Source organism: Sturnus vulgaris, chromosome 7, assembly GCF_052056855.1.
Source record: "Sturnus vulgaris isolate bStuVul1 chromosome 7, bStuVul1.hap1, whole genome shotgun sequence".
Classification (NCBI taxonomy): domain Eukaryota; kingdom Metazoa; phylum Chordata; class Aves; order Passeriformes; family Sturnidae; genus Sturnus; species Sturnus vulgaris.
Genome location: NC_142249.1, coordinates 25,987,460 through 26,014,139, shown reverse-complemented (window position 1 = coordinate 26,014,139; position 26,680 = coordinate 25,987,460). Strand labels below are relative to the sequence as shown.

At 49.6% G+C, this 26,680-nt stretch overlaps 1 protein-coding gene across 2 annotated transcripts; it reads left to right on the top strand.

Annotated features, from left to right (window-relative positions):
- The first annotated feature begins 44 nt into the window (after window positions 1–44).
- On the top strand, window positions 45–26,390 carry TTLL4 (tubulin tyrosine ligase like 4). 2 transcript variants are annotated; one of them, XM_088168203.1, is made up of 19 exons: window positions 45–112; window positions 6,936–8,204; window positions 8,871–8,980; window positions 9,406–9,469; window positions 11,435–11,559; window positions 11,947–12,057; window positions 12,912–12,988; window positions 13,629–13,823; window positions 13,907–13,989; window positions 15,074–15,202; window positions 15,820–15,942; window positions 17,438–17,536; window positions 18,094–18,228; window positions 18,956–19,093; window positions 20,897–20,999; window positions 21,549–21,759; window positions 23,988–24,058; window positions 24,646–24,728; window positions 25,524–26,390. In XM_088168203.1, the coding sequence occupies exons 2-19, from the start codon at window positions 6,958–6,960 to the stop codon at window positions 25,663–25,665; spliced, it is 3,246 nt and encodes a 1,081-aa protein (XP_088024329.1). In that variant the 5' UTR covers window positions 45–112; window positions 6,936–6,957; the 3' UTR covers window positions 25,666–26,390. The 2 variants fall into 2 exon arrangements, with proteins under 2 accessions (XP_088024329.1, XP_088024330.1); XM_088168204.1 differs by lacking the exon at window positions 45–112 and adding an exon at window positions 308–5,877.
- Window positions 26,391–26,680: the final 290 nt, after the last annotated feature.

Here is a 26,680-nt window from a genome sequence, read left to right as displayed (position 1 = left end):
CGCCGCACCGCCAGGGGGCAGTACACCCCACGACGCGGTGGCTGCCGGGAGCTGTAGTCACGTGGGCCCGCCGGCTCCCCATGGTAACGGCGGCGGCGGGCTCGGGCGGGCGGTGAGTATGGCGGCGTTGCCGCCCTCTGGAGTGGGGCTTCGCTCCCTGTGTGTCGCCCCGGGTTGCACCCTCAGAGTTCCCCCACTGGGGCGTAGGGCTCTTGGGCCCTCCGCTGCCTCCCCGGCGCCTCCTCCCCATAGTTGTGCCCCGGCCCCGAGGAGGCAGCTCGCTCTACCCCGGGCCTCCTCGCATGGTCCTGCCCTATGACCCCGTGGGGCTGGGGGGGCGCTTCGGGAGCGCTCTGCGGCGAGACATGCTAGGGTCGGCGGCCTGGGCGGCGCACCGGCGCCAGGATACAGCATCCTGGTAGCGCCTTTGGCTTCAAAGGTTTCCACTTGGAGAAATGAGACACAGAGCATGTTCCCCGGGTGAGCGGCAAGGAGGAGGGCCTGGATCCTCAGCCGCCCACGGCTTCAGGGAGCCTCTCCAACGGTACTTGGAGTATTAGGATGGACCTGGGGTTCACCAAGCCCAGGTGGGGTGCTGGGATATCTTGGCTGTCCTCCTTTCATTGGGGTCTTGGCTTGGCTGCTCTTGTAAGAAGGAGCCGTTGAGTCTGAAAAATGGAAGGCAGAGCTGAGTTGAGACAAGCCTGGAGTATTTCCTCAATGCCTCCAAGGTTTGGGCAGGGAGTGAGGAGCGAAGGCGTGGGGAAGCCCTGTGGCTCTGTGCCAGCCTCCTGTCTCCCTGTGCAGCTGGGCTGTGGATGTCTCATGGCAGGCACAGTTCAGCCCCACAGCTCCACATCAAAACCCTGCCTACATGACTCAGTGAGGCTTGTCTTTCTTATTGTGGTGTTCTCCTCACGGAATGGGCAGATGACATTTAGTGACTTCCAGACAGTTTGGGGGAATTTACAATGTTATTACAGTTTTTTATTATATATTATAATATTTCCACAATTCTTACTGTTTGTACCCAGCAGATAGTAGCATTTGTCTGTCCTTTCGTTGTTCTCTTGCTGCAGTTGTTTTGTGTTAGGTAAAATTTGTTGATGACAATTGCCCCCTCCCACACCTCAGTCAAAGGGGCCTTCTCAGCACAGCAGGGATTGCATTTCAATGAGGAGCTGAGGGGACGAATGTCACTATCCCACGTAACAGCGCCTGTGTGGAGATGTCAGATCACTGACACAGGTTGGGGGCTTTGGCTGCTGTACCAGCCTGGCTGGGTGCCACTCTCTGACATTTCCCAGGTTCCTGCCATGCGTCAAGTCTGGGAGTATTTGGCAGCTTCTCACCTTGAGTCTCTGTTTCTTCTCCACTGCTCAGCCCTGAGAGATTGCTGTATGGAGTAGGGTTTTGCAGTGCCTTCAGAAGAATTCTTCCCAGCCCTGTCAGGACATGGAAGAGTCCAGAGCACATACTGAAGGAAAAATCTGGGGAACCTTTTCTTCCGATTGCAGATATGTTTCAGTAAAAAATATCAAGAACAGAAGATGGACTAAGAAATTATTTGTTTTGAACTAGTTGGGCAATTCTTGTCTCCTTGCTATGTATTGATATATTATACTTGTTTCACTCACTCCAAATCCTCCACTTTTATTTTTCTACTAAAGGCCAGTCTGCCTAAGACCAGATGGAGCTCTGCTGACTGCCTTCAGAGCTACACTGGTGGCCAAACTCTTCCCAGGTCTTGCCATGTAATTCTCCTCTACCTTTTCTTCCGCAATGAAGCTGAATTTAAAAAGCTGTCCCATCAGTTTGGATCTTCAGGAATGGGCTGTAGACCTCCCTGGTGAAAGGCTGTTAAACACCTCATGGTTTACTTAGCTTGTTGCTTTTAACCCAGATTTGTTTCTCTACTCTTGTTTATGCTGCAGTACAACAGCTTCTGTTGCCCGTGTGATGAAAAAATACAAATCGGGTGGGAGCAAGGGCAGGCACTTACCAGCTTCACCGCTGGGGGAACAGAGCTGCATGATCTGCTGTTACTGTGCACTACTTCTGCTTCAGGGCCTGGGGAATATGCCAGGGAGAAAAATTGATATCGTATGATAGGGATAGGGACTTCATGCTCTGCCCTTTGCTGTGGCCCCTGTACTGTCTGGTCACAGCCAGGTCAGCCCTCTTGGAGCCAGACCTTTATTTTAGGTGTCCCTGGTGCCCTCAAGCCACAGCCCTGGATTTTCTGCCTCCTATGCCAGAATTTCTCACCTCATCTGGCAACTGTGTTTCAATGCCCTTAGAGTGGTGGGAAAGTCTCTTGTGAAGTCAAACACCAGCCTTCAGTCCCCAGCCCACCCTGTGTGTGCATGGAGGGAGGGATTTGCTGCAGCACAGGTAGTGGCTGGATTCCAGCTCTCCCATGGCTTGATCATCATCCTGCTGTCCCTGACATTTGCCTCCACCTTGGGAACAGGAGCACACACCTGAGCTGCTCTATTTCTCTTGCAGGGCAGTGCTCTGCTTAGGTAAAGGGTCATTTGGGGCAGCCATACACTCCTCATACTTCCTCTATTCAGTGTGGAATGGAGTTTAACACCACAGCTGATGAATGGAAATGACCAGCCCTGGCACAAATGTCATCCTGGGATGCAGGTGGAATTTGCTGATGCATCCTCACAGAGGTTGATTTCTCATTGATATTTTTTTGTTTTTTGACCTGAGTGGCCAAGCAAAAACTTGATGTCTTGATTAGGACAGAAATTGGTTGTCATCTTCTGAATTTGCACACAAAATGTGGTTCTGCAAGGATGATACTGAAGAGGGAGAGTGATGAGGAAACATCATCACTCTGAGATGATGATGAGGGAACAGTGATGCTTAACTGTGTAGCAAAGCAGCACACCAGGCTGTTGTACCCAACAGCATTTCTGTGGTGGCCAAGCAGCCTGTAAGCTGTGTTGTCCTCATGGACAAATTGTGGCCAGTAACACACTCTGCTCTTGAGCTTGAACTTGCTGGTGTCCTCAGGTGCTTTAGCTTGGTGTGTGACTGCCCTTGAGGCCGCTTGTTTCTTGGAGCTGATGTAGGGGAGGGAGAGCTGTTTCCATGCTGTTGAAACACAGGTTTGTACCTAGCTACCAGCTGTTGGAGCAGTTTTAGGCACTCGGTTTCAGATCAATGTTGTTGATCTTGTACAAAGTTTTAAATATTTTGAAGGGATACAAACCCTCATTTTGAAATGTATATTGGTTTTAAAACCTGTTTGTTTTGCATTGTTAACTTGCTTATTTAAGCTTTAGTCAAAAGTCCCAGAGCTGCCAGTGAGGAACTTGGTGTGAACTCAGGTCTCATTTAGAAGAAGATATCCTTTTTAGTCATAAAGAACAGAACAGAATATGCACCCTGCAATGGCATAAAAAACAATAGCAATTGCAGTTGTCAAATCTCTCCTCCTTGTGACTTTAAGCTGTGTGTGGCTGACAACACATTATCAGGTCAGCTTGCGGTGCATACATTTACAAGCTCTTGTTATTTTAAGTGTGTCACCAGGCTGCACTTAAAATAACCTCCACAGCCAAATTCCTCTAACAGTGGGATAATGTACTCACCCAGGCTCATAAGGTCTTGACCTTTCCTATTTGGACCAGGACTGCGAGGAGCTGCCACGCTGCCATTTGAGGAGCACATGCTGCAGCGGGGCTCAGGCTGGAAGAAAGGATTTTGACTGATGCATACTGGGGTGCACAGAGGCTGGGGCACGTGTTCACCCTGTGCTCTTGTGATGTGACATTTGTACAGGCTGTGGCAGTGCTCTAGCTGACCTCCCAATGCTCGTGAGCAAGCTGTGTGGCAATAAAAGGTGCTGGCAGAATAATTGTAAGCAAGTCCAACTGTACAGTCACTCCAACAGTGACAGCTTTGGACTCTGTATTGTGCGTCAATAAGTCCAAGCCAAAATCCATTAATTACTTGGTTGGGTTTTGAATTCCAGCCTGGCCAGTTCACCCAGGGCTTTTCCTAGCTCGTGTTTCTACAATAAAATTTCAAGAGTGTAGTTTTATTGCCATTGTGAGATGCAGAACAGATTCCACCTCCTTTGTCGTAGAGTTGGGTTGGCAGAACTGGGATTGCATCAAACTGTGACTTCGTCCATCCCAAAACTCCAACTGAATTAAACATAAAGAGAAAGCTTCCATGCTGGTAACCAGCAGGGATTTACCCTGGGGCAGGTGACGTGATTACTACCCAGCGCTACAGAGATGTGACAGCTGCTGTCCTGTTGTGACCACAGCCTGGCATGTGAAGGTGCCTCCTTCCATCTCCGTCAGGTCTCTTGGGTGCTCAGCAGCTGCTTTGTCAAGCTGTCCTTGCAGTAAGGATGGGAGACAGTTTTCAGGTGGACCTTAGAATTGGCTGTGCTGGCATGCAGGAGGTGTGAATGGGGGGAAGGACAGGCAGCCTGAGCTGGTGCTGTCAGTCTGTATGCATCCTGACCTGCCCCCTGTGGAGGCATTTTCCTTTCATCCTTCCTGCCCCTATCTCCGAACCTCCTGTGTCTCCACAGGGAAACAGTGATGGTGACTAGCTGTTGGCCGGCCTAGGCTCTACCTGAAAGCTGTACTAAAGGTTCTGCAGCTTTCTTAAGCAGCCACTGCTTCCTGCACACCCCTCCCCTATGCTGGCCCAGACATTTCTGCAACTCCATGACAATACTGCTCTGGAGAGGGCCAAGCTCAGCACATTTTTGTCTGCTACTGTGGGGCTAGGTTCCAGGCAGCGTTAGCTAAGGCTGTGCCATGGCCAGACCTCCACCCTGGCAGTCACAGCTGTCAGCAGTACTCCCGTGTCTGTGTCAGTAACATCTGTGCTACCATTGTCACTTACTCCAGATCAGGGCCACACAGGGCTTCTGCTGGCATTTTCACACCTGTGTATAAGCTGACTGTAAGATTCACAGCCCTTGTTACAGCCTCATTAGGCCACATCACTTTTATTTTTACAGTAGGATGATCCACTGATAGCTGTGAAGCTGAATGGAGATGAGGTACAGATGGCTTTCACTTCAGGCTCGTTTTACAAGGTCATTTGCAGCTGGGTGAGAGTGCAGGTGGTGGCCGAACTGGCAGCACACTTGGTGATGCCACAGTGACAGACCCTATAGGTGGGAACATTTTAATTCTCCTTGGATTTTAATTTGCTCTTTAACACCTATGTTCACCGGTGTCCTAGGGTCACTTGGTGGCCCAAGTGCACCTGTGAGCTGGGTGCATCTGAGGGGGACAGCATATGGAAGCCAAGCTCCAGTCCCTTGTTTACTGGGTGGAAATTTGAGCTGGGCAGGTGGCGGCATCTGAGCCGCAGCTTCTTCGCTCTGTGCTAATCGCTGTGAATGTCACAACACAGCCAGGTTTGCTGCTGGGGGCAGATTGGGTAGCAATGGAATAGTGTTGTACATCTCAGTTGTGGGATTCTCTTCCCTTGGGTTTGGAGCCTCTCTGGGCTGCAACTCCCACTGGGATGCAGGCGCCCTGTCCTCGTCAGGGATTCTCAGCTTGGCTGTACAACCCCTAACAAGCGATGCAGCCCTATGGGCATGGAATGGACTTGGCACCTTCCATATTTTCTTGCAGAGCTTGGCAGGGTAGCTCCTATGGGATCCTGCATGGGATGTTCCATCTCCTACATCCTCTGTCTGAGATGCTGCTGACCTGGTATGTGCTGGAGACTGGAGCTGATTCACAGCTTGAGAAAGTCTGGCACGTGTAGGTCTGTTGGACCCAGCCCTGTGGTGATGTGAGCTGCTGTGATGGTGCTACAGAGCAGCCTCCGGGTCTCCAAGTTACACTTTAACTGCTGCATCTGAGGCTTGTCTTTCAGGTGAGAAAGGAGTATATATATGTATGGCAAGAAAAGAAAGAGTGTGATGGTTGATGCACTGCTTATCCTTCTTTTTATACCTTTTTTTTTAAACATGCAAGTGTGTGAGAGCTGGAAGGTGGAAGAACCAGCCAGCCTGCTTGGAATACAAATTCCTATCGCAGCTGTATCCAGGGGCCCTCCAGGCATGTGTTAAAGCAATAACTGGATAGTGGTTTGTTTTCTCTTTCCCCTTCTCCTCAGGCAAGAGGATGTTGCAGATATGGTGCAATAGTTCATTTTAGGAAGATTCAGGACATTTACGTCTGCAGCTCTGTGGTCTGCCAGTTTGCTCCTTGCAGGAGACTTTTCTATAGGACTGCAGTGGGGAGAAATGTATTATGCACAGTACTGCCAGTCTCTGCTGGAAACAGATGTGTTGATGTTAGCACAGCCCTGCATTTATTTCTTGCTGCCTTCTCAGTCCTGAGCTCCATAGGAAGCCTTTAGCCCTCACCGAGCTTTTTAAGAAAACATTTTTGAGAAAACATCATTTTAAAAGGAACATGAGAAACATGTTCCTTTCAAAAGCAAGGGCTGAGGTTCTCACCTAGTTGTGTAACGTTGCAAACTGAAGCTTTAAGGAGGAGGGAGAAAAAATAAGCAGACATTTTGGGGTTTGTGGCAGAGTGAGGAGGCTGATGTTGGAGACACAGACCTGTAGGAGTGGACTCCAGCTGCCGTGTGGATCCCAGGCAGGCAGCCTCTTGTTGCAGACAGGATGACTGTGCTGGGGCTGCTACCCTGGCTGGTAGTCAGTCACCCCTGTGTGTTTGCAGGGTACAAGCTTTCCTGCAGATGGCTCTCTTTACATTGCTTTTTGCATCCTCTGGTTTCATGTGAGATGCCAGCCGTTCTTTAATTTGATCTCAGGAGACTCTTGGTGAGCTCAGTAAATGGGAGATGTGGTTTCCACCATGCAGGAAAAGCAATTCACCCTGCTTTCCTCATGTGGCATTGGGCTGGGTGCTGTGCCCTGACAGGGCAACAGTGTCTTTCATGCTGTCCTTTTGTTTCAGGCCAGCAAAGATGCTGCTGTAGATGACTGAAGCACTTGTACCTCATGTGCTATGGCTCTACATGGCGTCTGCAGAACCAGACCATGCTAATCTGGGCCCCAAACAGCAGAAGAGCATTAAGCTGGAGTCAGGCACCCTTTCGGCAGACAGACCTGAGCCGTGCTGGGCCTGGTGCCTTGCTCAGCAGCAGGCGAAACCCATCTGGAATTTAGAGGAGAGATATGAGAGCGCTTTCCATGATCGCATCCTGCTCTCCTCAGGGATCCCTCTGCAGCAATCCTGCCGCATGTGCTCACCGTCACTATGCCATGCACAGCCCACTGAAGACAGCCTCCAAAGCCCTCCGGACACTGGCTCTGTCACAGGAAGGGTGATGTCTTCCGTGCTGATGGAGCCCTGCCTGCTGGCAGAGGAGTGCTCTGGAACTGGGGTCAAAGGCTCTGCCCTCAGCTCAGGTCAGCAGGCTGCCAGCTCCTCTAGACCAGTGCTCAGTAACAACTCCTTCCTACGGCCAAGCAGTGCTAAAGTGCCTTTTCTGCAGTCACTGAAGATGAAAACGGTAGGAAACACCCAGAGTTTTCCTGCTGTTTCATGGTCGCACTCTGGGGACAATAGAGACAGCTTCCCTAACAGCCTAATGAACAGAGCAGTGATGAACAGCAGCGCTGTGTCAGAGCAAAACACAGTCCCCTCCCTTACCCCTGTGCCAAGCAGTGCGATCCTCAGGAAAGAGCAGTGCTCCTTGGACGATGCTAAGGGGAGACTTCACAGCTCAAAAGAGAAGGAACCAGAGAAGAGCCTCTTGAAGGCTGTGCAGCAGCTACCTAGTCAGGCTGTCACACACAGAGGCTTTGGGTGCCAAGTTGAAAGTTCTGGTCATATGAATGTGGGCAGCCTGTCCAACCAGAACAGCAGGAGGAAGCAGCATGCTGGAGTGCAGATCATCCAGAAAGAAACCATGGCTCCCCTGAACTTGGAGCAGGGGAGCCATCGCCTTACCAGTAACTCGAGCCTTACGGGCACCTGTGATGCCGTTGCCCGCACTAAGCAGATCAGTGACCGTCCCTTGGCCTCGCGTGTGGGTGCTCCCGACTGCAGCACCGGCTGCCGTCCCGAGGGCATGCTGAACCCCCTGTGTGCAGGGGACCGCCTGGAAAGAACAGAGCCTCTGCACTTTGCTGCCATCTCTGAAGTGGCAGCACAGGTGTCCACTATCCAACTGGAGAAAGAGGAGAAACAGGCCCATGCTGTTGTCCCAGGAAAGCTTAAGTAAGTAGAGGCAGGAGGAGGGAGGCTGCTGAAGGATGTGCCAGGCTGGCCGTTGCATCTCTGCATGTTGGGAGAGGATGCAATGTGGGCAGTATGAGGCTGCCTTAAGGATAACCATGGGCTGTGTCCATGAACAAAATCCAACTGCAGCATCCTAGTGGGTGGGGCACCTTCCTGCAACCCCCAGCTCGACACAAGCCCTTGGGATGGCTCCAAGCTGTTCCGCCTTCTCTTTCAACTGCAGCATAGCATTACTGTGTGGCTTTTCTAGTTTATTCTTCTCAGCAGGGAGATCTGCCTGCAGTGGTAAGCTCTGCACATATGTTGAAAGAAGCCTGGTGTTGAGCCAGGCCTTCCTAGTCAGAGACGTAGGTTCATAAAAGAACACAGAGCTAATACAGGATAGAGAGGGTGTGAGGACATGGAGCTCCTGCCAGGAGAGGGTGTCCTTATTTCTCTTCTTTCTAGTTACTATGGAGCATGGTCCAGAACGTGGTCTGGGGCTCCTCATCTTGCTAGCTTGCGATGAGTGCTTGTACATCAGCACTGGAGAGGCAGTGCCCTCATTCCCTTGCCCACATTATCTCATGCTGCCTCATGGACTTCTGCATTTTTGGTCCCAGAAAGCATGTGCCATTCCTTCTGATGCGATGTCCTTTGTCCCAGTGCTACTACTGAGAAGTCACTGATGGAACTGAGCCATCCCCAGGATGAAGCAGAGGAAGAACTTCCTGATGGCCTGGACGAGAGCTGCAGTGAGGAAGAGTATGAGGACAGTGAGTGCTGGTTCCTCAGGGAGGGCTGTGCTCCATGCCTCAATGTGGGGAGTGCAGGAGCTGTCTGGAAGCTGGGGATGAGCACAGCTGCTCTCCTGTCTTACATTCATGCTGTCATTTCAGGATGTACTAAACCCAAAAGTGATGTAACAACAAGGAGGACCTGCATGGGTTCCTTCTCAGAGCAAGCTAGGGCTCACCACTCCTTCTCCAGAGCTTACCCATCTCCTCTCTGTGCAGGGCTGTCAGCTCTGCTCCTTTCCCTGTTATTGCAACCCTAATTGGTGGGCAGAAGCCAGGATCCAAGGATTTTGGACAGCTGGAAGGTTCTGTCCCCTGGAGCATTTGTTTCCCCTCTTCCCTCTCTAACTCCGTGTGCACTCACTCCTCACAGAGACAAAATTTGAGTTTGTTTCCTCCTGCAGGTGACTTGGATGCTTCCTCTGATGCCGATGTGTCGTCCAGTGGCTCTGTGACTCCTGGATCCAGGTTAGTAGCTGTAAACAGTGCACTGAACTTAGCATATTTTTCCAGACTTGTCCCAGGACCCAAGGGAATGGCCTGATGTTGTGTCAGGGGAGCTTCAGGTTGGACATTAGAAAAAGATTCTTCACCCAGAGGGTGGCTGGGCACTGGAACAGGCTCCCCAGGGAAGTGGCCACAGCACCAAGCCTGACAAAGTTCAGGAAGTGTTGGGACAATGCTCTCGGGCATATGGTGTGACTCTTGGGAATGGTGCTGTGCAGGGCAGGGAGTTGGATTCAGTGATCCTTGTGGGTCCCTTCCAAATCAGCATATTCTGTGATTCTGTCATCTTTGCCCTCCATGGTGACAGAGGAGATGGTAGCATGTGGGGTAAAAGAGTGAAGGTAGGAACAGATGTCCCAGCCAAAGCAAGTTTCCTTGCTACCCTGCAGACTAGAACTACCTTTCTTGCTACAGGCAGCAGCCTGTAAAGTGCTAAGGGTGCATTCACTCCAGCAAAACAGGGGTCTTAATTTCACTGGCACTGACAGTTGCTGAGTTAGGTTTACTGGAATAAATTATGCTCTTGCAGTGTCATTGCCTGGCAGATGAAGCAGAGTGGAGATGTCCTGGGCCAGAGATTGCAAAAGCTCTTTGGAGTTTCGTGTCTGAGCATAGCATCCTAGAAACAAGTCCTGGAGCCTGGGTTTTTCTTTAGCTTTTGGGAGAATCTTTGTCTGTGGAGGACTGGTCAGCCTGTTGTCATCTGAGCCCTGCCTTCATGACTTCTGGCTGACCTTTGTTAGACCTGGTTTTGCCCATCCAGCAGTGGGAGCTGGTCTTGCACGGGGACTGCCTCAGGCTTTGCTGTCTGCCTGACAACTTGCTGCTTCCCATAATGTCATCACTAATCTGGGAGACAAGCAAAGCTTTCTGTGAGCAAGTGTTGAGCCTTAGGGTGCTGCCGGGCTCTGGGTGTGCGCATGTTGTGAAAGTCTTGCAGAGGTGATGTAAACTGGCTCAGCAGATGTTTCTGACAGGATGTGTCTGGTTAGGCTCTGGGGCAGAAGCGGAAGCAGTGCTTGGGCTAAATGCCTCTTGTAGCAAGGAAGGAGGCATGTTGACCACTTCCTTGTGCAGGCTGTGTGCTGCCCCAGCCTTGAAATCTTTGCACATGTCTCCTGCCTTCAGTTTGTTGTGGGCAAAACCAGTTTTGTGCTAGAAAATGTTAACCAATATAATCCTCTGCCAATTAATAAACTTTTAATTATTGATTTTAGTACTGAAAAGAAAAAAAAACAAGGACTTTGAGAAAACTGCTTCTTCCCCCATCCTGGTCTCCAATTCTTTTGCAACAAGCTACACTCAGTCCCTTCAGTGAGGCACGGGGTAACCTGAGAGATTTGTGATAGTGTCTTGTAGTTCCTTTTCTTTTGCTGCTCTTTCTTCCTTACTGGATTGCTCTGGTGTGACTTCTTCTACTGGCTGCAGTGACATATATTTGGAATAAATGTTCATTGCAAACCCTGCTTTTCACTTAATCACAACCTTAATAGAAACATTACAAATTCTATCCCTCCTTCCAGGTATTGGGGCTTGCTGTGGTAAGGTGTACATACAGTGGGTGAAACTCCATCCCTCTTCCCTGCAGCACAGCAAAACCACGAGGGTTGCAACAGTTAAATCATATGTATTAAAATCTCCACCCCTTGTTCCCTTTGACAAGCTTATAGGGTTTGCCGTGTAAAAAACTCCACTCCTTGCCTCAGAAAATCACAAACCCCACAGTGGTTACTTGGCATGTGCATTCATTGCAGACTCACCCCCTCATTGCTGCAGATTGAGTTACTGACCTTAGTGCCCATTGCTTGCACCACATTGCAATGATGGTGCAAATTCCTGAGACCCAGATTAAGGCTCCTTCCGGCTTCCCTTTTCCGTTGTTACTTTTCACTTTTAGCCAGCTGCCTACTGCTTCATCTTTCTTAGGAGTTGCATCGAGTGCCTGGCCCAGCCTGCTGAGGCTCAAGACAAAGTGCTCAAACCAGCTCTTGTCTGCAGTTTATTCCCTAATGTGCCTCCAACTATCTACTTCAGTACTCGGGATGAGACAGGTGAGCCAGGGTCTGTTGTTGCACAGGGTGAGGAGTGGCCAGCCCATTATTAGGAAGCAAGTAATACACACAGCCTGGAGCTGGCTGGCAGGGCTGCCCTTAATGCTTCCCTTGATGAGACCCAGCACTGGTGTCAGATCCAAATGACTGCAGTAAACTGTGTTGCTTCCATTGTCTGAAGCATGTCGGGCTGCCACTGAATGTTCCAGTGTCCTGGATCTCCCCCAGCTGTGGAGTCTTCTGCTCCATGACGGTTCTGCAATGAGGGCTATGCACCCTTGTCTACAGGCCTGGTACCTGTGCAGCAAACCATAAGGATTTTGCAGCTGTAGTAAATCCAAGTATTGTGTTCGTTTTCCTTCAGTCTTTAACTTTTTGCCTTCCTAGTCGAAAAGCTGCCTTGGGAGCAGAGGAAGCTGCTGCGATGGAAAATGTGCAGAGTCACGCCTAACATAGTGAAGCAAACGATTGGCAGGTCCCACTTCCGAGTTAGCAAAAGTAAGTTGGGGGGAGGCAACATTGTGTCCTTCTTTGCCTTCTGGGTTCACGTTTTTGCCTGTGTGACCTGCAGTATCCGAGATACTGCTGTGGCTCTCAGCAGGGTCTGATCTGCCTCTCAGCTTGTTCCTGGCATAGATCACAAGGGCGTGCTCCTGGGCTGTCAGGCTGAGGCAGATGTGAGGCAGGTTTGCTCTGGCTTGCCAGTGTGAGAAGACTGGCTCTCATGTAGTACCAGGCCCAGCAGTGCTGCTCCTTGTCCCCATGTACTGAGGAGGAAGGCATCTTCTCTGACCATAGCCAGAGTCCTCAGGGTTGGGAATCTTATCACAGAAGAGATATGTAGAGAAGCGCTGAGCATTTGCAGCTATAATCCATACTCTGGAATGCGATCTCCTGGAAGTATTTATGGGACTCCTGCATGTATCAGGAGACCTCTGCACAAACTATTTTGGGGCTATAATGAGACATGGAGGGCAGAGGAAGTCCTAAGAAGTTTTGGCATCCTATGTGTCCTTCAGCAGCAAAGCATTCGTTAGCCAACTGCTTAATTTGCCAGCTGTAATGCAAAGCAGTCAGGATGCTGGGGAATTAAAGGCATTCCTTTGACCCTGTGCCTCTTTAGGTCCTTGCAACCATCATATTTGCAAGAATATGACCCACTTGGTTAACTAGATGCCACTCATAGCCCTTGCTTTGGCAGTTTTGCAGTAGCAAGTATGAGTGCTGTGTGCTATCGTTGTGCAGCATCCCTGGCATGCTTCTGCTAGCCCAAGGAGATGGGGTGCTGTGGGTTGAGAGGGTGTTGTGGGTGGCAGGGTACTCGGCCATGGACTTTTCTATTTTTTCTGCAGAAAGCAATGACTGGCTGGGTTGCTGGGGCCACCACATGAAATCCCCTGGTTTCAAAGCTATCAGGGAGCACCAAAAGGTAGGGGCTGTTTTTGGCCGATCTCCCTCAGATGCATGGAGAGTGTGTTGGAAGCAATTTGGGTGCCCCTCTCCTCAGGCCCAGGTGTTTGCTGTGTAAGCTGTCCCTGCAGTGTCCCTTCCAGAACTGGGAGAGGAGTCCAAGAGACAGACATAGTTGAATGAGCATCTCTGCTGTGAGGGTGGCTCTTGTCTAGACTGAAGCTGTAGCCAAATTGTTTTTATTTGTGAGCTTCTCTAAATTCATTCATTGCTACTAAAAGGAGTCCTTCTTCTGGCAGGACTGAAGGGTAGGGACAGTGCCCTCACTGCCTGTGCAGTGAAGGGCACGTACCTTACTCTGACGACAGAACAGTCAGGTTTGGTTCATGGCTTGAGAACCTGTGAGGGACCAAAGGTTTGGTATCTGTCACAAGTACATGCCTCTTCTGAAGAGCTGTGATGCTCTAAACTATGCAGTTTGTCCCTGCAAAGCTTCAGGAGTAGGTGGAATCAATTTGGGTGGAATCTTGAGAGGGGTGCAAAGACTGTCACCCTGCACTGTATTCAGAAAGGATGTATCCTCTGCCAAGGGGGCAGGAAGGGGTGGGCAAGGAGTTGGGGAAGCAAAGAGATCTCATAGCATCTATGTTTCTTTCCAGCTAAACCACTTCCCTGGTTCATTTCAAATTGGAAGGAAGGACCGTCTGTGGCGCAACCTGGTGAAGATGCAGGCTCGCTGTGGGAAAAAGGAGTTTAATTTCTTCCCTCAATCCTTCATCCTGCCCCAGGACATCAGATTACTCAGGAAAGCATGGGAGGAAGGAGCTAGCCGACAGAAATGGATTGTGAAACCAGTAGGTGTAAAGCAGAACTCAGTCCTCTGTCCTTTTGTAGGTGCAGGGAGAAAATCGGATCCTTTCTTGTTTGTATTTTGCAGCCAGCATCAGCAAGAGGCATTGGTATCCAGGTCATCCACAAATGGAGCCAGCTCCCCAAAAGGAGACCACTGCTAGTACAGAGGTGAGTGAATATAAAACCAAGGTTGGCACACAGCCTGGGACCTCTTAGTGTCTTGTATCTCTGGCCAGTTCTGGGCCCCTACCTCTGTGTGGCAAAGCAAAAGTACCTGATTTGCATCTGGAGACTTCTCTAGAGACTGCCTGGTTGTCCTGCTGCTGGAAGTTTGGCTCTGTCAGCTGCAGCTGGGCTTACTGGAGTGCTGCTGTCTCTGTGTAGATATTTGAGGTCTCAGACACAACTTGGTTTCATGAGCTTTCTGGAGCTTCTGTCTGGCAGGTGGACAGCTTCAGCTGTGCTGTGATCCAGCTCCCACTGCTCTGTACTCTGGGGTTTGGCATGTTTGGAGACAAACCTTATCCAGTTCACACAAGCACAGTAGGAAGAGAAGTCCCAGGGAAGAGGTGGCAGTTGTCAAAGATTTGTTCTTATCCAAGTTAGAATGGTTCAGTAAGAGCCTCAGTGCATGTAGATGTTAGTCAAAGGATTTTCTTGAAATAACAGAGTTCTCAATCTCCTTTCCCTTCTGCAGAAAAGTGGAATAGTTCATCTTGATTTGAGGTTGCTTTCTGGGAAGATTCTTGTGAGGGCAGGAAAACTGCGGTGTTTGGCAGACAGGGAGCTGTTGTGTTTGCTTGTTAGTTTTCCCTGTCCACTTTCCATGCAAAGAGATAAAATTTCCTATGGAAAATCATGAACTTCTGGGATGAATAATCAAATCATTTGGATTAAAATACCCAACTGTTTCTGCTCACGGTACAAAACCATCTGTGGTGTACTGCATGTCTTAGATGTTCCTGAATACTGCGATCAGCGTTGTAGGTGTGAAAAAGCTACTGTGCCTTAAAACTGGGGAAAGTCTCTTCAAAATGGAACTGAACAGAAAGAAACACTGCTTTTGTGCTGCAGGAACTCTTTGTGAATGGCAGAGCTGCTCTTTCTCCTATTTTGTCTGTGATGTGATTAACTTGGAAATGCTGTGCAAAAAGGCTTCTGCATTGATCCCTTGTTTTGCTTGTGAATTGGGGGTTAGAGATGTTCCTGCATATGAAAATCATAACCCTTATGTGCTTACTTCCTTCTGCAGATACCTGCACAAACCCTACCTCATTGGCGGGAAGAAGTTTGACCTGAGGATCTATGTTTACGTCACCTGCTATGATCCCCTCAGGGTCTACCTGTTCAACGATGGATTGGTTCGCTTTGCTAGCTGCAAGTAAGTTGTGCATGAGAGTGGTGCTGGGAGCTACCTAGGTGCCCAGGCATCTGTGGCTGTGGTACCTGCCTTGGCTGGGGCAGGAGAAAGTCATCCGCTCTAAGGGTGATGCTTAAAGCTATATCTTGCTTGCTTAAGAAGCAGTGTGGAAACACACGGGGTCGCTGCAGGTGACTGTTGAAAGGGAATATGTGAGAGGATGCTTCCTACATCCAACCTTCCCAATGAAAGATCAGCTCAGTGTAAAGCAGCTCATGAAATACGTCATCTATGCTATATTCTGCATAAAAGCTGGCACACCAGAAACTGAGATGTTTCTTCTAGTTTTTATTGTATTGCCTCAGGCTGTTGCAGTTCCATCAGTGCTTCTGCTTACTGAAGCTCTAGTTTTTATTTCTTGAGGACATGCTATGAGGGTGGGATTGCATTCCACTGTCCCAAGGCAGTCTGTTCTGTCTCATGTTTTGTTCCATTAGCTCTGGGCCTGTGGGAACAGAGAGCTGCCAGCAGCAGGGCTGGTGGATGGCTGAGATGAGAAAAAAGTCTGTGCCTGCCTTGTGGACCTGGGGACAGCCACTTCAGTCTCTGACACCTCGTGTTCCTCTTGCCTCCTCCAGGTATTCCTCCTCAATGGAGAGCCTCAGCAACAAGTTCATGCATTTGACCAACTACAGTGTGAACAAGAAGAACACAGAGTACAAATCCAACTCGGATGAGACTGCTTGTCAGGGACACAAATGGTAGGTACTGCTTTTAGGGTACAAGGTAGATCTCTTTATTTCTCATTAAGTCAGACTCTTTTCAGTATTCTTACCCAAAACTTGAACTTGCTTTTTGTATCATCTACTCCCACTTGGGAAACTGAAAGAACAGAGTGATTTTAGCATGAGTTAATGTCAGTGGAATCTGGATGGTCTCCCTGGCTAGTGACTCATCTTGTCCACTGCTGCTTGAGCTGTAGATACTGTTCATCCTGTTTGTGTCTGTGCCATTCCGTGCTTCCAATGCTGCACTCATCTATGCTCATTCATCCCCTTCCCCTATTGTGGGGGTGATGGGATGTGGTTAAAGCAGAATCTAATTGGATTTTGTTAGATATTGAATGGGTGATGCTTAAATTGGCTAGATGGGAGCTTCTGCCCATCTCACTCTTGACTTTGCTGTGGAGGCAGAGAAGGGGACAGCCCTGGTTCAGAACTGCTAATTTATGTGCTACTCAGTGGGAATAGGAGCAGTGGTGCCATTTCTAGGCCTTTGGGAGGAGGGCTGCAATCTTGCAGGAGTTCCCATTCCTTGCTGTTCCATGGGTGGATGGATGCAAGTCCCAGGAACTTGCCTCTGATTCCATGGTGGTGTTTGAACCCTTTTAAAAATAGTGCAGGATAGAGTTCTCAATTCTCAGCCTGGGCAGGGCTACTGCATTTCAAAGGGAGTTACAGAAGGTGTTTTGCTGTGGCCATATTGCTTTGACCTGTACTTGTTGTTGTCTCTTCCTCCACTGGGACTTTTAACAGGGTCTGCTGCCTCTCAGCAGTTGCAATTGCATGGGGGTGAGATTGTGTGGGTTTTCCATACTTGCATGCAAGTCAAAGCTGGCTGCCCCTATGTTAAAGTTAAGTGTGGCTGTAATCCACTCCATCTTGTATGCAGGAAGCATGACCTTTGGATTCCTGGCCATTAGCCACATGGTCTCACTTGAGAAATATCTGAGCATCCTTGGCTCAGTGTCAGAGTAGCTTGCAGCACTCAGTGTGGTGTGGGAAACTCTGTAAAAGCATAGATGCTCCCCCATACCATCTTGTTACCCACACTTTTCAGAAATTTTCTTTCATTCCTCAAGCCTCAGTGAGGTGGCTTTAGCTAGAACATTTTTGGGGTCTTGTTGGATTCCTGCTGAACTGCTTTGCAGTGCTGCGGGGGAAGGCCTCCAGGAAGGAGAGGTTTGCTGAGGACATGGAGGGGGAGGGAAGACAAGATCTGGGCCTGACTTACCTTGCTCATGTGCTAATTTGGGACTGTGCTGAGAGAAGTCTATGACAGATTCATGTTCCTAGTAGCTTGGGCCTTCAAGACCAGGGGCCAGGCTGGGGAGAGCAGCAACTAGGAACTGAGAGGTTTGAGAATGTCAGGAGGATTGCCATGCCAGGGAAGAGTGCTGTCAGGGTTCCCCTCTGTTGCTTTCACCACCAGCAGCAAGGGGCTACAGAGCTACTTCCTTTGCTTTCTCTCTCACAGGGCACTCAAAGCTCTCTGGAATTACCTGACTCAGAAGGGAATTAATAGTGAGGCCATCTGGGAGAAGATAAAGGACATCGTTATCAAAACCATCATTGCGTGAGTCTTGGCACCCCTTGCTCTGTGTGTCTGTGGGGTGCACTCTGGCCCCTTTGATGTCCAGTCCCCTTCTCACCCTGGTCCTTTTGCTCTTAACTGAAATGGTATCACTGCTGTTGGGTTCGATATTTCTCTGCAGATCCCTCCTTTCATCCTGTTACTTATGCTCCTGCTATAGTAGCTGCAGTGGGTAAATAGACCTTATATTTCCCTGCCCTGCCTGAAGGCCAGGAAGGTGCAGTGTACCCAAAATTGCCCAGCTTGCCACCCACTCCCCTGATTTGCCTGGAAGCCTGAGAGAATGGTCCCTGGTGCAGCATAAATCTTGTATTCAGAGGTGGATGCTACCTGACACAGCAGGGATGCTCAGGATGCAGTGCTGGATCCATGTGTGGTAAAGCAGCAGCAACTCACAGGCCTGTGTTGGTCCCTCAGCCCACCTGCTCCCGCAGCACGTGGCTGCATTACACTTCCAGAACTGTCAACATGTGCTGTGAACAGCCAGAGCTCTGCTGTCTGTCTGACTGTTGGAAACATTTTTCTTTCTTGGCTTACAGTTCTGAGCCCTACGTGAACAGCCTGGTGAAGATGTACGTGCGCCGGCCGTATTGTTGCCATGAGCTGTTTGGGTTTGATATCATGCTGGATGAAAACCTCAAGCCCTGGATCTTAGAAGTCAACATTTCCCCAAGGTAAAGCATATTCTGAGCCATAGCAGAGTGGATAATGGCCTTTTTTTACTACAAAGTGAGTTTGGCTTGCGATGTCCCCTGTAGCCTGTGCTGAAAGACTATGGGCTTTGAAGCCTCCCTCTCCAGATTGCAGGAATCAAAGCCCTCCCTGTCTGTGAAAGCAACATTCATCTGCAGCTCAGAAAGCTTTGCTGGGCATGCTCCAGCTAGAGCCAGGAAGAATATGTTAAAAAAGGAAGGCCAAGGAGAGATGCATCTTGTACAGAATGGGTGATGGCAGAGATTTCTTTGCGTGGGCAGAAGCAATCAGCAGTTCCACTGCCTCGTGCACCATTCTTTGCTTCCTGATGGCATCCGGCCGCCTGGTGTCAGCTGTGCAGGCAGGGCCAGGAGCTGCAGAGTAACTGAGCATGGCCTCTTCTGTCTGTGAGAGTGGGTAGGCATGAGCTGTACACAGAGCCATGTACACAGGGCTCTGGGGATGGATTTGCTTATTTCTAGCTACCTTGGGAAGAGATGGAAAAATTAACTATTTTTGATAGGAAGCCCCCCCTTCAAAGAGATATTGTCAGGATTTTTCTCTCAGTGTTTTATGGCTGGTTTCATGAGGCAAGGGACAGGCTGGTGTTTTTATCCCTGTCAGTAATAACCCAGGGTTATTACTCGGGGGCCATGGGGCTCAACACCTCCATTCTAGCACTCAGGCTGTGATTCTTTCTTTCTGCAGCCTCCACTCCAACTCCCCACTGGATGTGAACATCAAGGGCCAGATGATTCGGGACCTCCTCAACCTAGCTGGCTTTGTTCTGCCCAGCATGGACAATATGGCATCAAGGACACAGACAAGAAGTGGCTCTACCTGCAGGTTAGCCCCTTCTCTGTCAGAGGAGCAGGCTTTTTTCTTGAGGGATTTCATCTGGGGGTTGCTTGGAGCTCAGCAAACTCTGGCTTCTGGCTGTTGACAGCCTGTGCTTGCTGGTGCTTCAGCTATGGGTCCAAAGAACTTGCTTCATTGCCTGAGTATCTGGTTCTTGTGGTCTCTTCAAGGCAGAAGGATTTATGCCCTCTCTGGAGGTCCATAGTTGGAAGTAAGGCCAATGTAATTTGTGCTTGCTCTGCAGTTAGTCAAGTTGTGCTCTCTTGAACTTCCCCTGCCAGAAATAATATGATGGTAAGTTTCACTGCTTGTTTGCTTGGAGGACTGGCTGGCTCTGTTGGGGCTGAATCCACTTCTGACTTACCAGAACTGACATGCTGCTGCCTGGAGCAAGAGGAGCACCTGCTACTTTGCAAATGCTGGAGTGATCAGTTCTTTAGGCAGGACTGCAGGTGTCACATGTTGCCAACCTATGGGTGGAGGTGTGCACAGTCTTACTTTGCAGCTAACATGGCTGCTTTTGCAGAATGCTAATTCCTGGGTGTGTATCCAGCCAGGCTTTTAATCCTTCTTAGTTTTTCACTACAGCTAGGGCTTATCCTGGTTTCAAACCTGATGGCTGGAAGGAAACCAGTCTGTTCCCTGCAGCAGAGTGGCTGCTGGCCATATGTCACTGAAGGGTCAGCTTGCTGGGTTAAGCACCAGCATGCAGTGATGTGTGGGCATGCCAAAAGATGGGACTCTTGCCCTCTGAGTGCCCTGTGGCTTCAGTGGAGAAGCTCGGAACATGGGCCTGTTCCAGATGGGGAGCTCTCACCAGCTCGTCTGCGGTGCTTTGATCACATGCTGGTTTGCCACTTCCAGTGGAAGTGCTGAAGGGCAGGTGTCCTCAGAAAGACCTGCAGGGGATTAAGTAGATCCTTAACATGGTTCAGATGATGCATTACCAGATTTCTTGCACCCAGAGGCGATCTTGTTCAACTATATTTCCTGCCCTGGGAAGCATATGAAGGTGTTTTTGCATATGGGCAGAATTCCAGTAGATCTATATGTTCCCTAAGCACCATGCAGCACAGACTCAAGGTTCTGCTTTCCCTGTTTGGATCTGCACAGAACTAGTAAGTTTTGCAGCAGCAGAAAAAAAAACCAAACCAAAAACTATGTTCATAGATGGGTTAAAAGGTTTTCAACAAGTATCTCCCAGATTCTGGCATCCCCCAATTGGCGCTTAGAATAGATGGTTGCTGGTCAGATAGTACGAAAGGCCAGGACCTTCCATGGCATATGTCTGAATTTGAGTCCTGAGAGTACTTGGATATTGCCAGAGGAAGTTTTTAATCTAAGAGTTCTCTTCTTCCTTTTACAGTACCAATACTGAGTACCTGTACCCCCATCCCTGTGCTTGCAGTTAGGAAGCTTCCAAGTAGGATGAGATCCCACCAGGCTTCATGTGCTATGTATCACATCATAGTGTGTCTGACCCTCTTGCATGCCATGTGAGTGTGAGATGATGGCTCGCCTTTTGGGTGAAGGAACACTGAAATGCCTTAGTGAGGGGCTAGCAGAGTCCTCCGAGTTTCTCTGCCCATATTCTTCCCAGGTTCTGTGCTGATGCACAAGGATCCATCATTGATCTCAGAACTAGTGAAATCCTTGGAGAAAGTGTTTTCTCCTCCATGTCATTTTCATGAGGGTGTCATTACTCTTTCAGAAGTTGCTGGGAGCAGCTTTGCCGTGACAGGACTTAGTTTTCTCCACTTAATTGCTCTATTGTTTCTCTTGTGTCCTCAGTGTGGGCAGTGCTTTGAAGGAGAAGCCCAAGCCAGCATCTGAGCATTTGAGAGCAGAGAAGATGAAGAAGGCCTATTATCTGATGCAGAAGATACCTGACCAAGTACTGATCAACCTCTTCTGTTTTTTACACCATCATGCCAAGCCCATGTCCCAGCCAGTCCTTGACACGTCTGTCCCTCTTACCTATTCAGATTGTCCTCTTCTCTGGGGTCAGCCAGATGATGGGGTGCACTTGGGCTCCAGTGGGTTACAAGACAATTGGTCAGAAATAGATTGGGTTTGCTTAAGCCACTGACTCATCTGTACATTAAAATAGGCGGGTGCTGAGGGACACATTACCCACCAGTCCCCAGAGTGTGAGCACTGCCTGTTCCCTCTTACGTCTCTATGCAGCTCTTACAGCCTTTGCCAGCTGACCTCTGTGCAGGTTAGTAGGACCACTGGCTTTGTGTGCCACCTGGCAGTGTATTTAAGAGAGGCTAGGCTGCAGAATTGGTGTTCTCTTCAGTTCTGTGCAGTGTTGGTGTCACCATTGAGCCTAGATTCCTTCCACAGTTTCCATGTGGCTTTTGTCCCAAAGATCTCAGACACATGGACACCTCTGTTTGAGACATGCTTCTCCCTGACCTTGGGTTGCTCTTGTCTGCAGGACTTTTATTCTTCTGTCTTGGACATCCTGACTCCTGATGATGTTCGCATCCTGGTGGAGACAGAGGATGAGTATTCCCGACGCGGGCAGTTTGAACGGGTGTTCCCCAGCCACATCTCCATGCGGTACCTGCGCTTCTTCGAGCAGCCTCGTTACTTTAACATTCTGGTGACCCAGTGGGAGCTCAAATACTACTTGAATAGACACAAAGGTAACTGCCCTCCGAAGCCTGGCACAGCCACCTGACTCAGGCAGGCTGCCTGCCAGGAGTCGTGGGAGACTTCTGAGCTATGCATGTTGAGGAGGAGCTGCCTGCATGCATACTAACCCCTAGGAAATGTGTTACCTTCCCAGACTGTTTCAAATATCACAAAAAGCTATTCTGACTTGATGAGAGGTGATGATTGTTCTGGTACTCACAGCACCATCACTTCTAAGTGCTCTGGGCATGAGGCAGACTGGGATTTTGCCTTCAGGCTGTAGCTTTGGCCTCTTACAGTGTTTCTCTGCTCTCTTTTGTGGGAGAAACAGCTGGATTTGCTAGGCTTTGCTCCTGACTAGTGATCTGTGAAGGAAAATTTTCGCCTATTCCTTGGTCTCCTGCAGCTTTCTAATTGATGAAAAACAGTCAGCATACAAATGGAAATTTTTCTTAAACACTAGAAATCTAGCTAACATTTCCATCCTTTCAGGACACAATTCTGTATTTTAATAAAAAAGATTATCTTTACTGAGGCGTAGCTGGGCTGGACCAATTCCTCCTCATCCAAGGTTGTCTCTATCAGGGCAGCAGTATTTGGGAGAGAGAGACAGTGAGGTCTAGCATGAAGGGTTAAAGAAAATAAAAAGAGACTGTGGGTTAGGGATTTCCATCCAATATCTGAACTATATGGAGATGCTTCTGGAGAAGCTGGCCCTCCACTGCAGTGACTGTATGTGTGCTCCTCACCTGGCTGTCAAGGAGAGAAAGAAGCAAAATGCTTTTGTCACTTTTCACTAGAGTTAAAGCGAGTATCAAAGGGGTCAGTAACAATATTTCACAGCGAGATGGTAACATCATAGCCTTCTCTGGCTGTGTTGTCAGCATGTGTCATCCTTTGCCTTGCTAATATCTTTGCTGGATGATCTTCTGTCAGCTGGAAGAAAGATACTGTCATCGTCCTCAGTGAAGTGCTGCCCTGAACTTTGCTCAGACAAGGGTCCTGGTTCAATGCTATAGCTTTCCCAAAGAAGCCAAGCGAGCAGATTTGCTCTATCCCAACATTGCTCTTTACCTCTGAATAAAACTCACCCTCCCCCTATCCCCTTCCCCCATTCCCCTGTGTTCCATGCAGCACTCCTCTTTCCCTAGCCACTAAGATGCAAAGCCCAGGCTGGTACACAGACCCAGGACAACGCATCTGAGCCACCCTGCTCCTCTTGATCCCCAACATGTGGGGTTTTTTCACAGGGTTCTGGGACTTGCTGAAAGGTCACTAAGGAACAGGCTTTGGATGGCAAGGATTCCTCCTGATATCTTTTAGAAAATCACAGTAATCCTAGCTGGAGAGCATCCATGGTCTAGCCATTGCTCTGCTGGTTCTTAATTCTCAAATCACCCTAGCCTTCTGCTATGACCCTAAGGCTCTTAAATAAGAAAACAGGATGAGAGTAGTCCTGGATTTCTCAATATTTCTGGGTCGGCCAGTGTGCTTGGCTGTAGTGGGGACAGCTAGCAAGAAGCCCTGGAGGAAGCGGAGCCTGAACTGTGTTCAGTGCAAAACACATAGCTGTGCTTCAAAATGACCTTGCTGTGCTCTGAAGCACCATATCTTATGTGTGGTGAGAGGATTGGTCCTTTCCAGTCATACCAGCAGTGATCTTCGCCTGTGCCAGTCTTGCTCTCTGTCAGGGAGGAACCCTGACATGTTGAGCTCTGGATGGATCCCTGCAGGGAAGAGATGATGCACTGGGATGCTGTAGCTGATTCAGTGCTGTGCAAGGAGGAGGTTGCCTGAGCTGCCCTCCTCTGGGAAAGGGGTCGATGACAGCAAAGCTGCTCTACATTTGCATGGTGGGAACTTTCACCAGTGCAGCCCAAATCAGGTACTGCTGTTGGCAGGCACTGGGCTCAGGGGGACAGCCAATCTGGTCTAATTCGGCAAATCCTGTGTTGCCCCAGTTTCCCTGTTCCGCTGAGCCTGCTGCAAGGAATGTCTTGGCTCCCTGGGAGGAAGGCAAGCAGTGCAGCAGCCCACGCACTGATGTTTGCTCGTACAAAGGGTGAACGCCCTTGGTTTACCCCGTATTTGCTGGCACTCAAGCACGTGTTCAAGTTGTTATTGCATAGCATGTGCTATGTGGTCAGTGCAGCATATTTGCATGCCCTGAGCTGGGAAGGCTTAACTCTTTGTAAACCTGGCTGTTCATTCTCACTTACTGTCTTCTGTCACTTCCCAGGTCTGGAGCTACTGAAGAACTGGTGTGTCAAAGGTTACCACACTGGGGCAGGGACAGATTTGGCCCAGATGGTACGTATAACTGTGGGTAAGGTAGACAGAGATGGTTGTTTACCATCCTACCAGTTAGGTAGAGATCCTGCTTTTCTGCTTGCTCTGGCTCCTGTCTTACCTGTTTGCCTTCTTCCCTCTTTGCCAAGGCCTCCAGGAGTCTGGAAAAACCCATGCTGCCCTATTTCCCACAAACATGAAGCCATGAGCAGTATATCAGATCTGCAAGTATTTTGCATCTGAATATCCTTGGGTGCACTGGGCACAGCCCTGCATATTTGGCACCTGTCCTGCCCATTGTTCCTCTCTGTGAGGGAGTTGTCTCTTTCACTCCTGTGCCTTATAGCAGAACGTTACTCTGAAAGAAACCCACTCTTTTGAACCTTGAGGTGCTCTACTCCCACTTTCAGCAGAGGGATTCATTAGGCAGAGAGCAAAGATTGCTCTGTTTGCTATTCTGGGAACAGTCTGGTGGCAGTGACAATGCACAGCAGTGAGGCAGCTCTAGCTGAAGCTCTCTAGGGCAGCCTATGGCAAAGCACAGCAGACTTGAGGGATTTTTGCCACGACTTAAATAGCCATTCTGTTGTCTTCCTCTCCTCCCACAGTGGTCATTGCCAAAGTCGTTCTTCCTCCAGAAGAGTAGCATTCAATCAAATGGCTTCAGCAAACTGGAACTGGGCAGACTGGGGTAAGTTTGCACTGGCCATAACATTCATGGTGTTCATAGTGTGACTTTTGGACTGGTGTCCTGGTAGAAAACTGGAAGCCTGAAAAGCAGCTTTACTTAAGGGGAGAGGAGCAGATTGGTTTGCAGGCTCTGAAGCCTCTGCTCTGTGGAGAACCAACAGATGGGGCTGGCATGATATCTGTGCAACTGGGCATGTCTCCTTGGCACTGTACACCCAGCTTAGAATGAAGCTCAGAACAGCCAGATTAGGTGATGCTTGGAGCTGTCATGGTGAGAACATGCTGACAAGATATTCCGTGCATTGGAACTTGTATCACTTTTGTGGACACTGATGTGGTTAACAGTGAGCAGAGGCTCTCAGCTGAAGCGTTGGCCAGGGGAACCGTGAGGCCTTCAGGTCTCTTGTACTCTCCTGGCTTCCCTGAGCAAAGCTGGGCTGCTGACAGCTTCCTACAGAGGTGGAGGACTGGAGTTTGGGTAACCCAAAATGAAGGGGAGGCACACCCCTGGTCTCTGGTTCTATGAGAAAGGTCATCAATGTTCCTGTGCTGAGGCCAGGGTGGAGTTGGGTTTACACACAGATAGGGAGGCTAAGCTGTGACCCTGATGTCCCACTTATACTGGGATACCTGTTGAGATCAGTGGTGCTGCCTGGGATGGGAGATGGAGTAGGTGAGCCTGGCAGCCCTATCTCTGAGTCCATGTGTCACGATACAGCAGGTGATTATTGCATCATGGTTCTTTTCATCCTTTCTTACTGTCTGTAAGAAGCTCAGGGTCTCCTTTTTGTTGCAGCACATGCCTCCCTTCAGCTGGTGAGGATCTCACGAGATGCCTGGAGCCCAGCCCTACTCAGAACTTACCTCTCAACAAGTGCACTGGTGGAGCCAACCAGACACCTGCTGGCTGCCTCTCTGACACTGCCCTGGTGATGTGACCAAGCAGCCACTGTCCCTCCCTGGGGACACATCAACCTACCTCAAAGGAAGAGACAGGAGCTGGCTCTGTAGATCAACGACTGTGGGAGCCCCTTGCACTACACACTTGTTTTGGGGTTGGTTATAGAGATGGATATTTTCCTGGGCAAAGAGGAGACCTGTGTGACTTCATTTCTAAAACAAGTGGCAAAGCCTGAGGAAGTGGGGGTTATTTGGCCTTTGTCCTGGACTGTTCTTAAAGCCTGACATAGTGGTTTCTTTCCTGCGTGGGAGCTGACTGAGCCTGCCCTTCTTGTCCCCAGTCATCACAGGCTGAGCCCTTGCTTGCCTGTGTCTGTGTCCTGAGTTGCTGGCAGCTGAGTCTGCTCTTGTCCTGCTGCAGCCTGGCCCTTGGAGATAAGTCCCCAGTCCTCACGCCTGGGAGGGAAAACTGCCCAGTTTTATCCTTTCTGATTGTGCCAGCATCCTGCCCGCCCCCAGCAACAGGCCCTGCAGGACACCTCAGGGTTGCACATGGCAGTTCAGGAGAGACCACAAGTACCAGTGTGGCTCCAGTTTGTTGTGGGGGTAATAGGGCTGCTGGGGAGGGAGCATCCTTCTCAAGGCCATTGGCTCTCTGGTGTGCCCTGCAGCATGTGTGCACGGACTGCAGCTAGTGCTCTTCTTCTGGGTCTGCTATTTTCCCTTTGTTTCTCAAGGATTTCTATTAAACTTTAACACTCAACTGCTTTCCTTGTTCTCATCTGCCTTCCTCGACCTCTTTGTGTTGGTGGGAAGTTCACCCCTTCCCATGTTTCACTGGGGTCTGGTACAGGGAGAGTGTGTGCTACCCACCCCACTTTTCCCTGTCCTTCCCAGCGCTGGGGGTAATTCTTGCTGCTCTATGGTAGGTAAACATACCCCCCTGAATAGAAGAACAGCTTCCAGCATAACTGCCTTGATTTGGGGTCTTCCTTATGTCTTAGGGACTATCCCGTGCATCATTAACCAAGGGGAACAGTGCAGTCCAGCCTT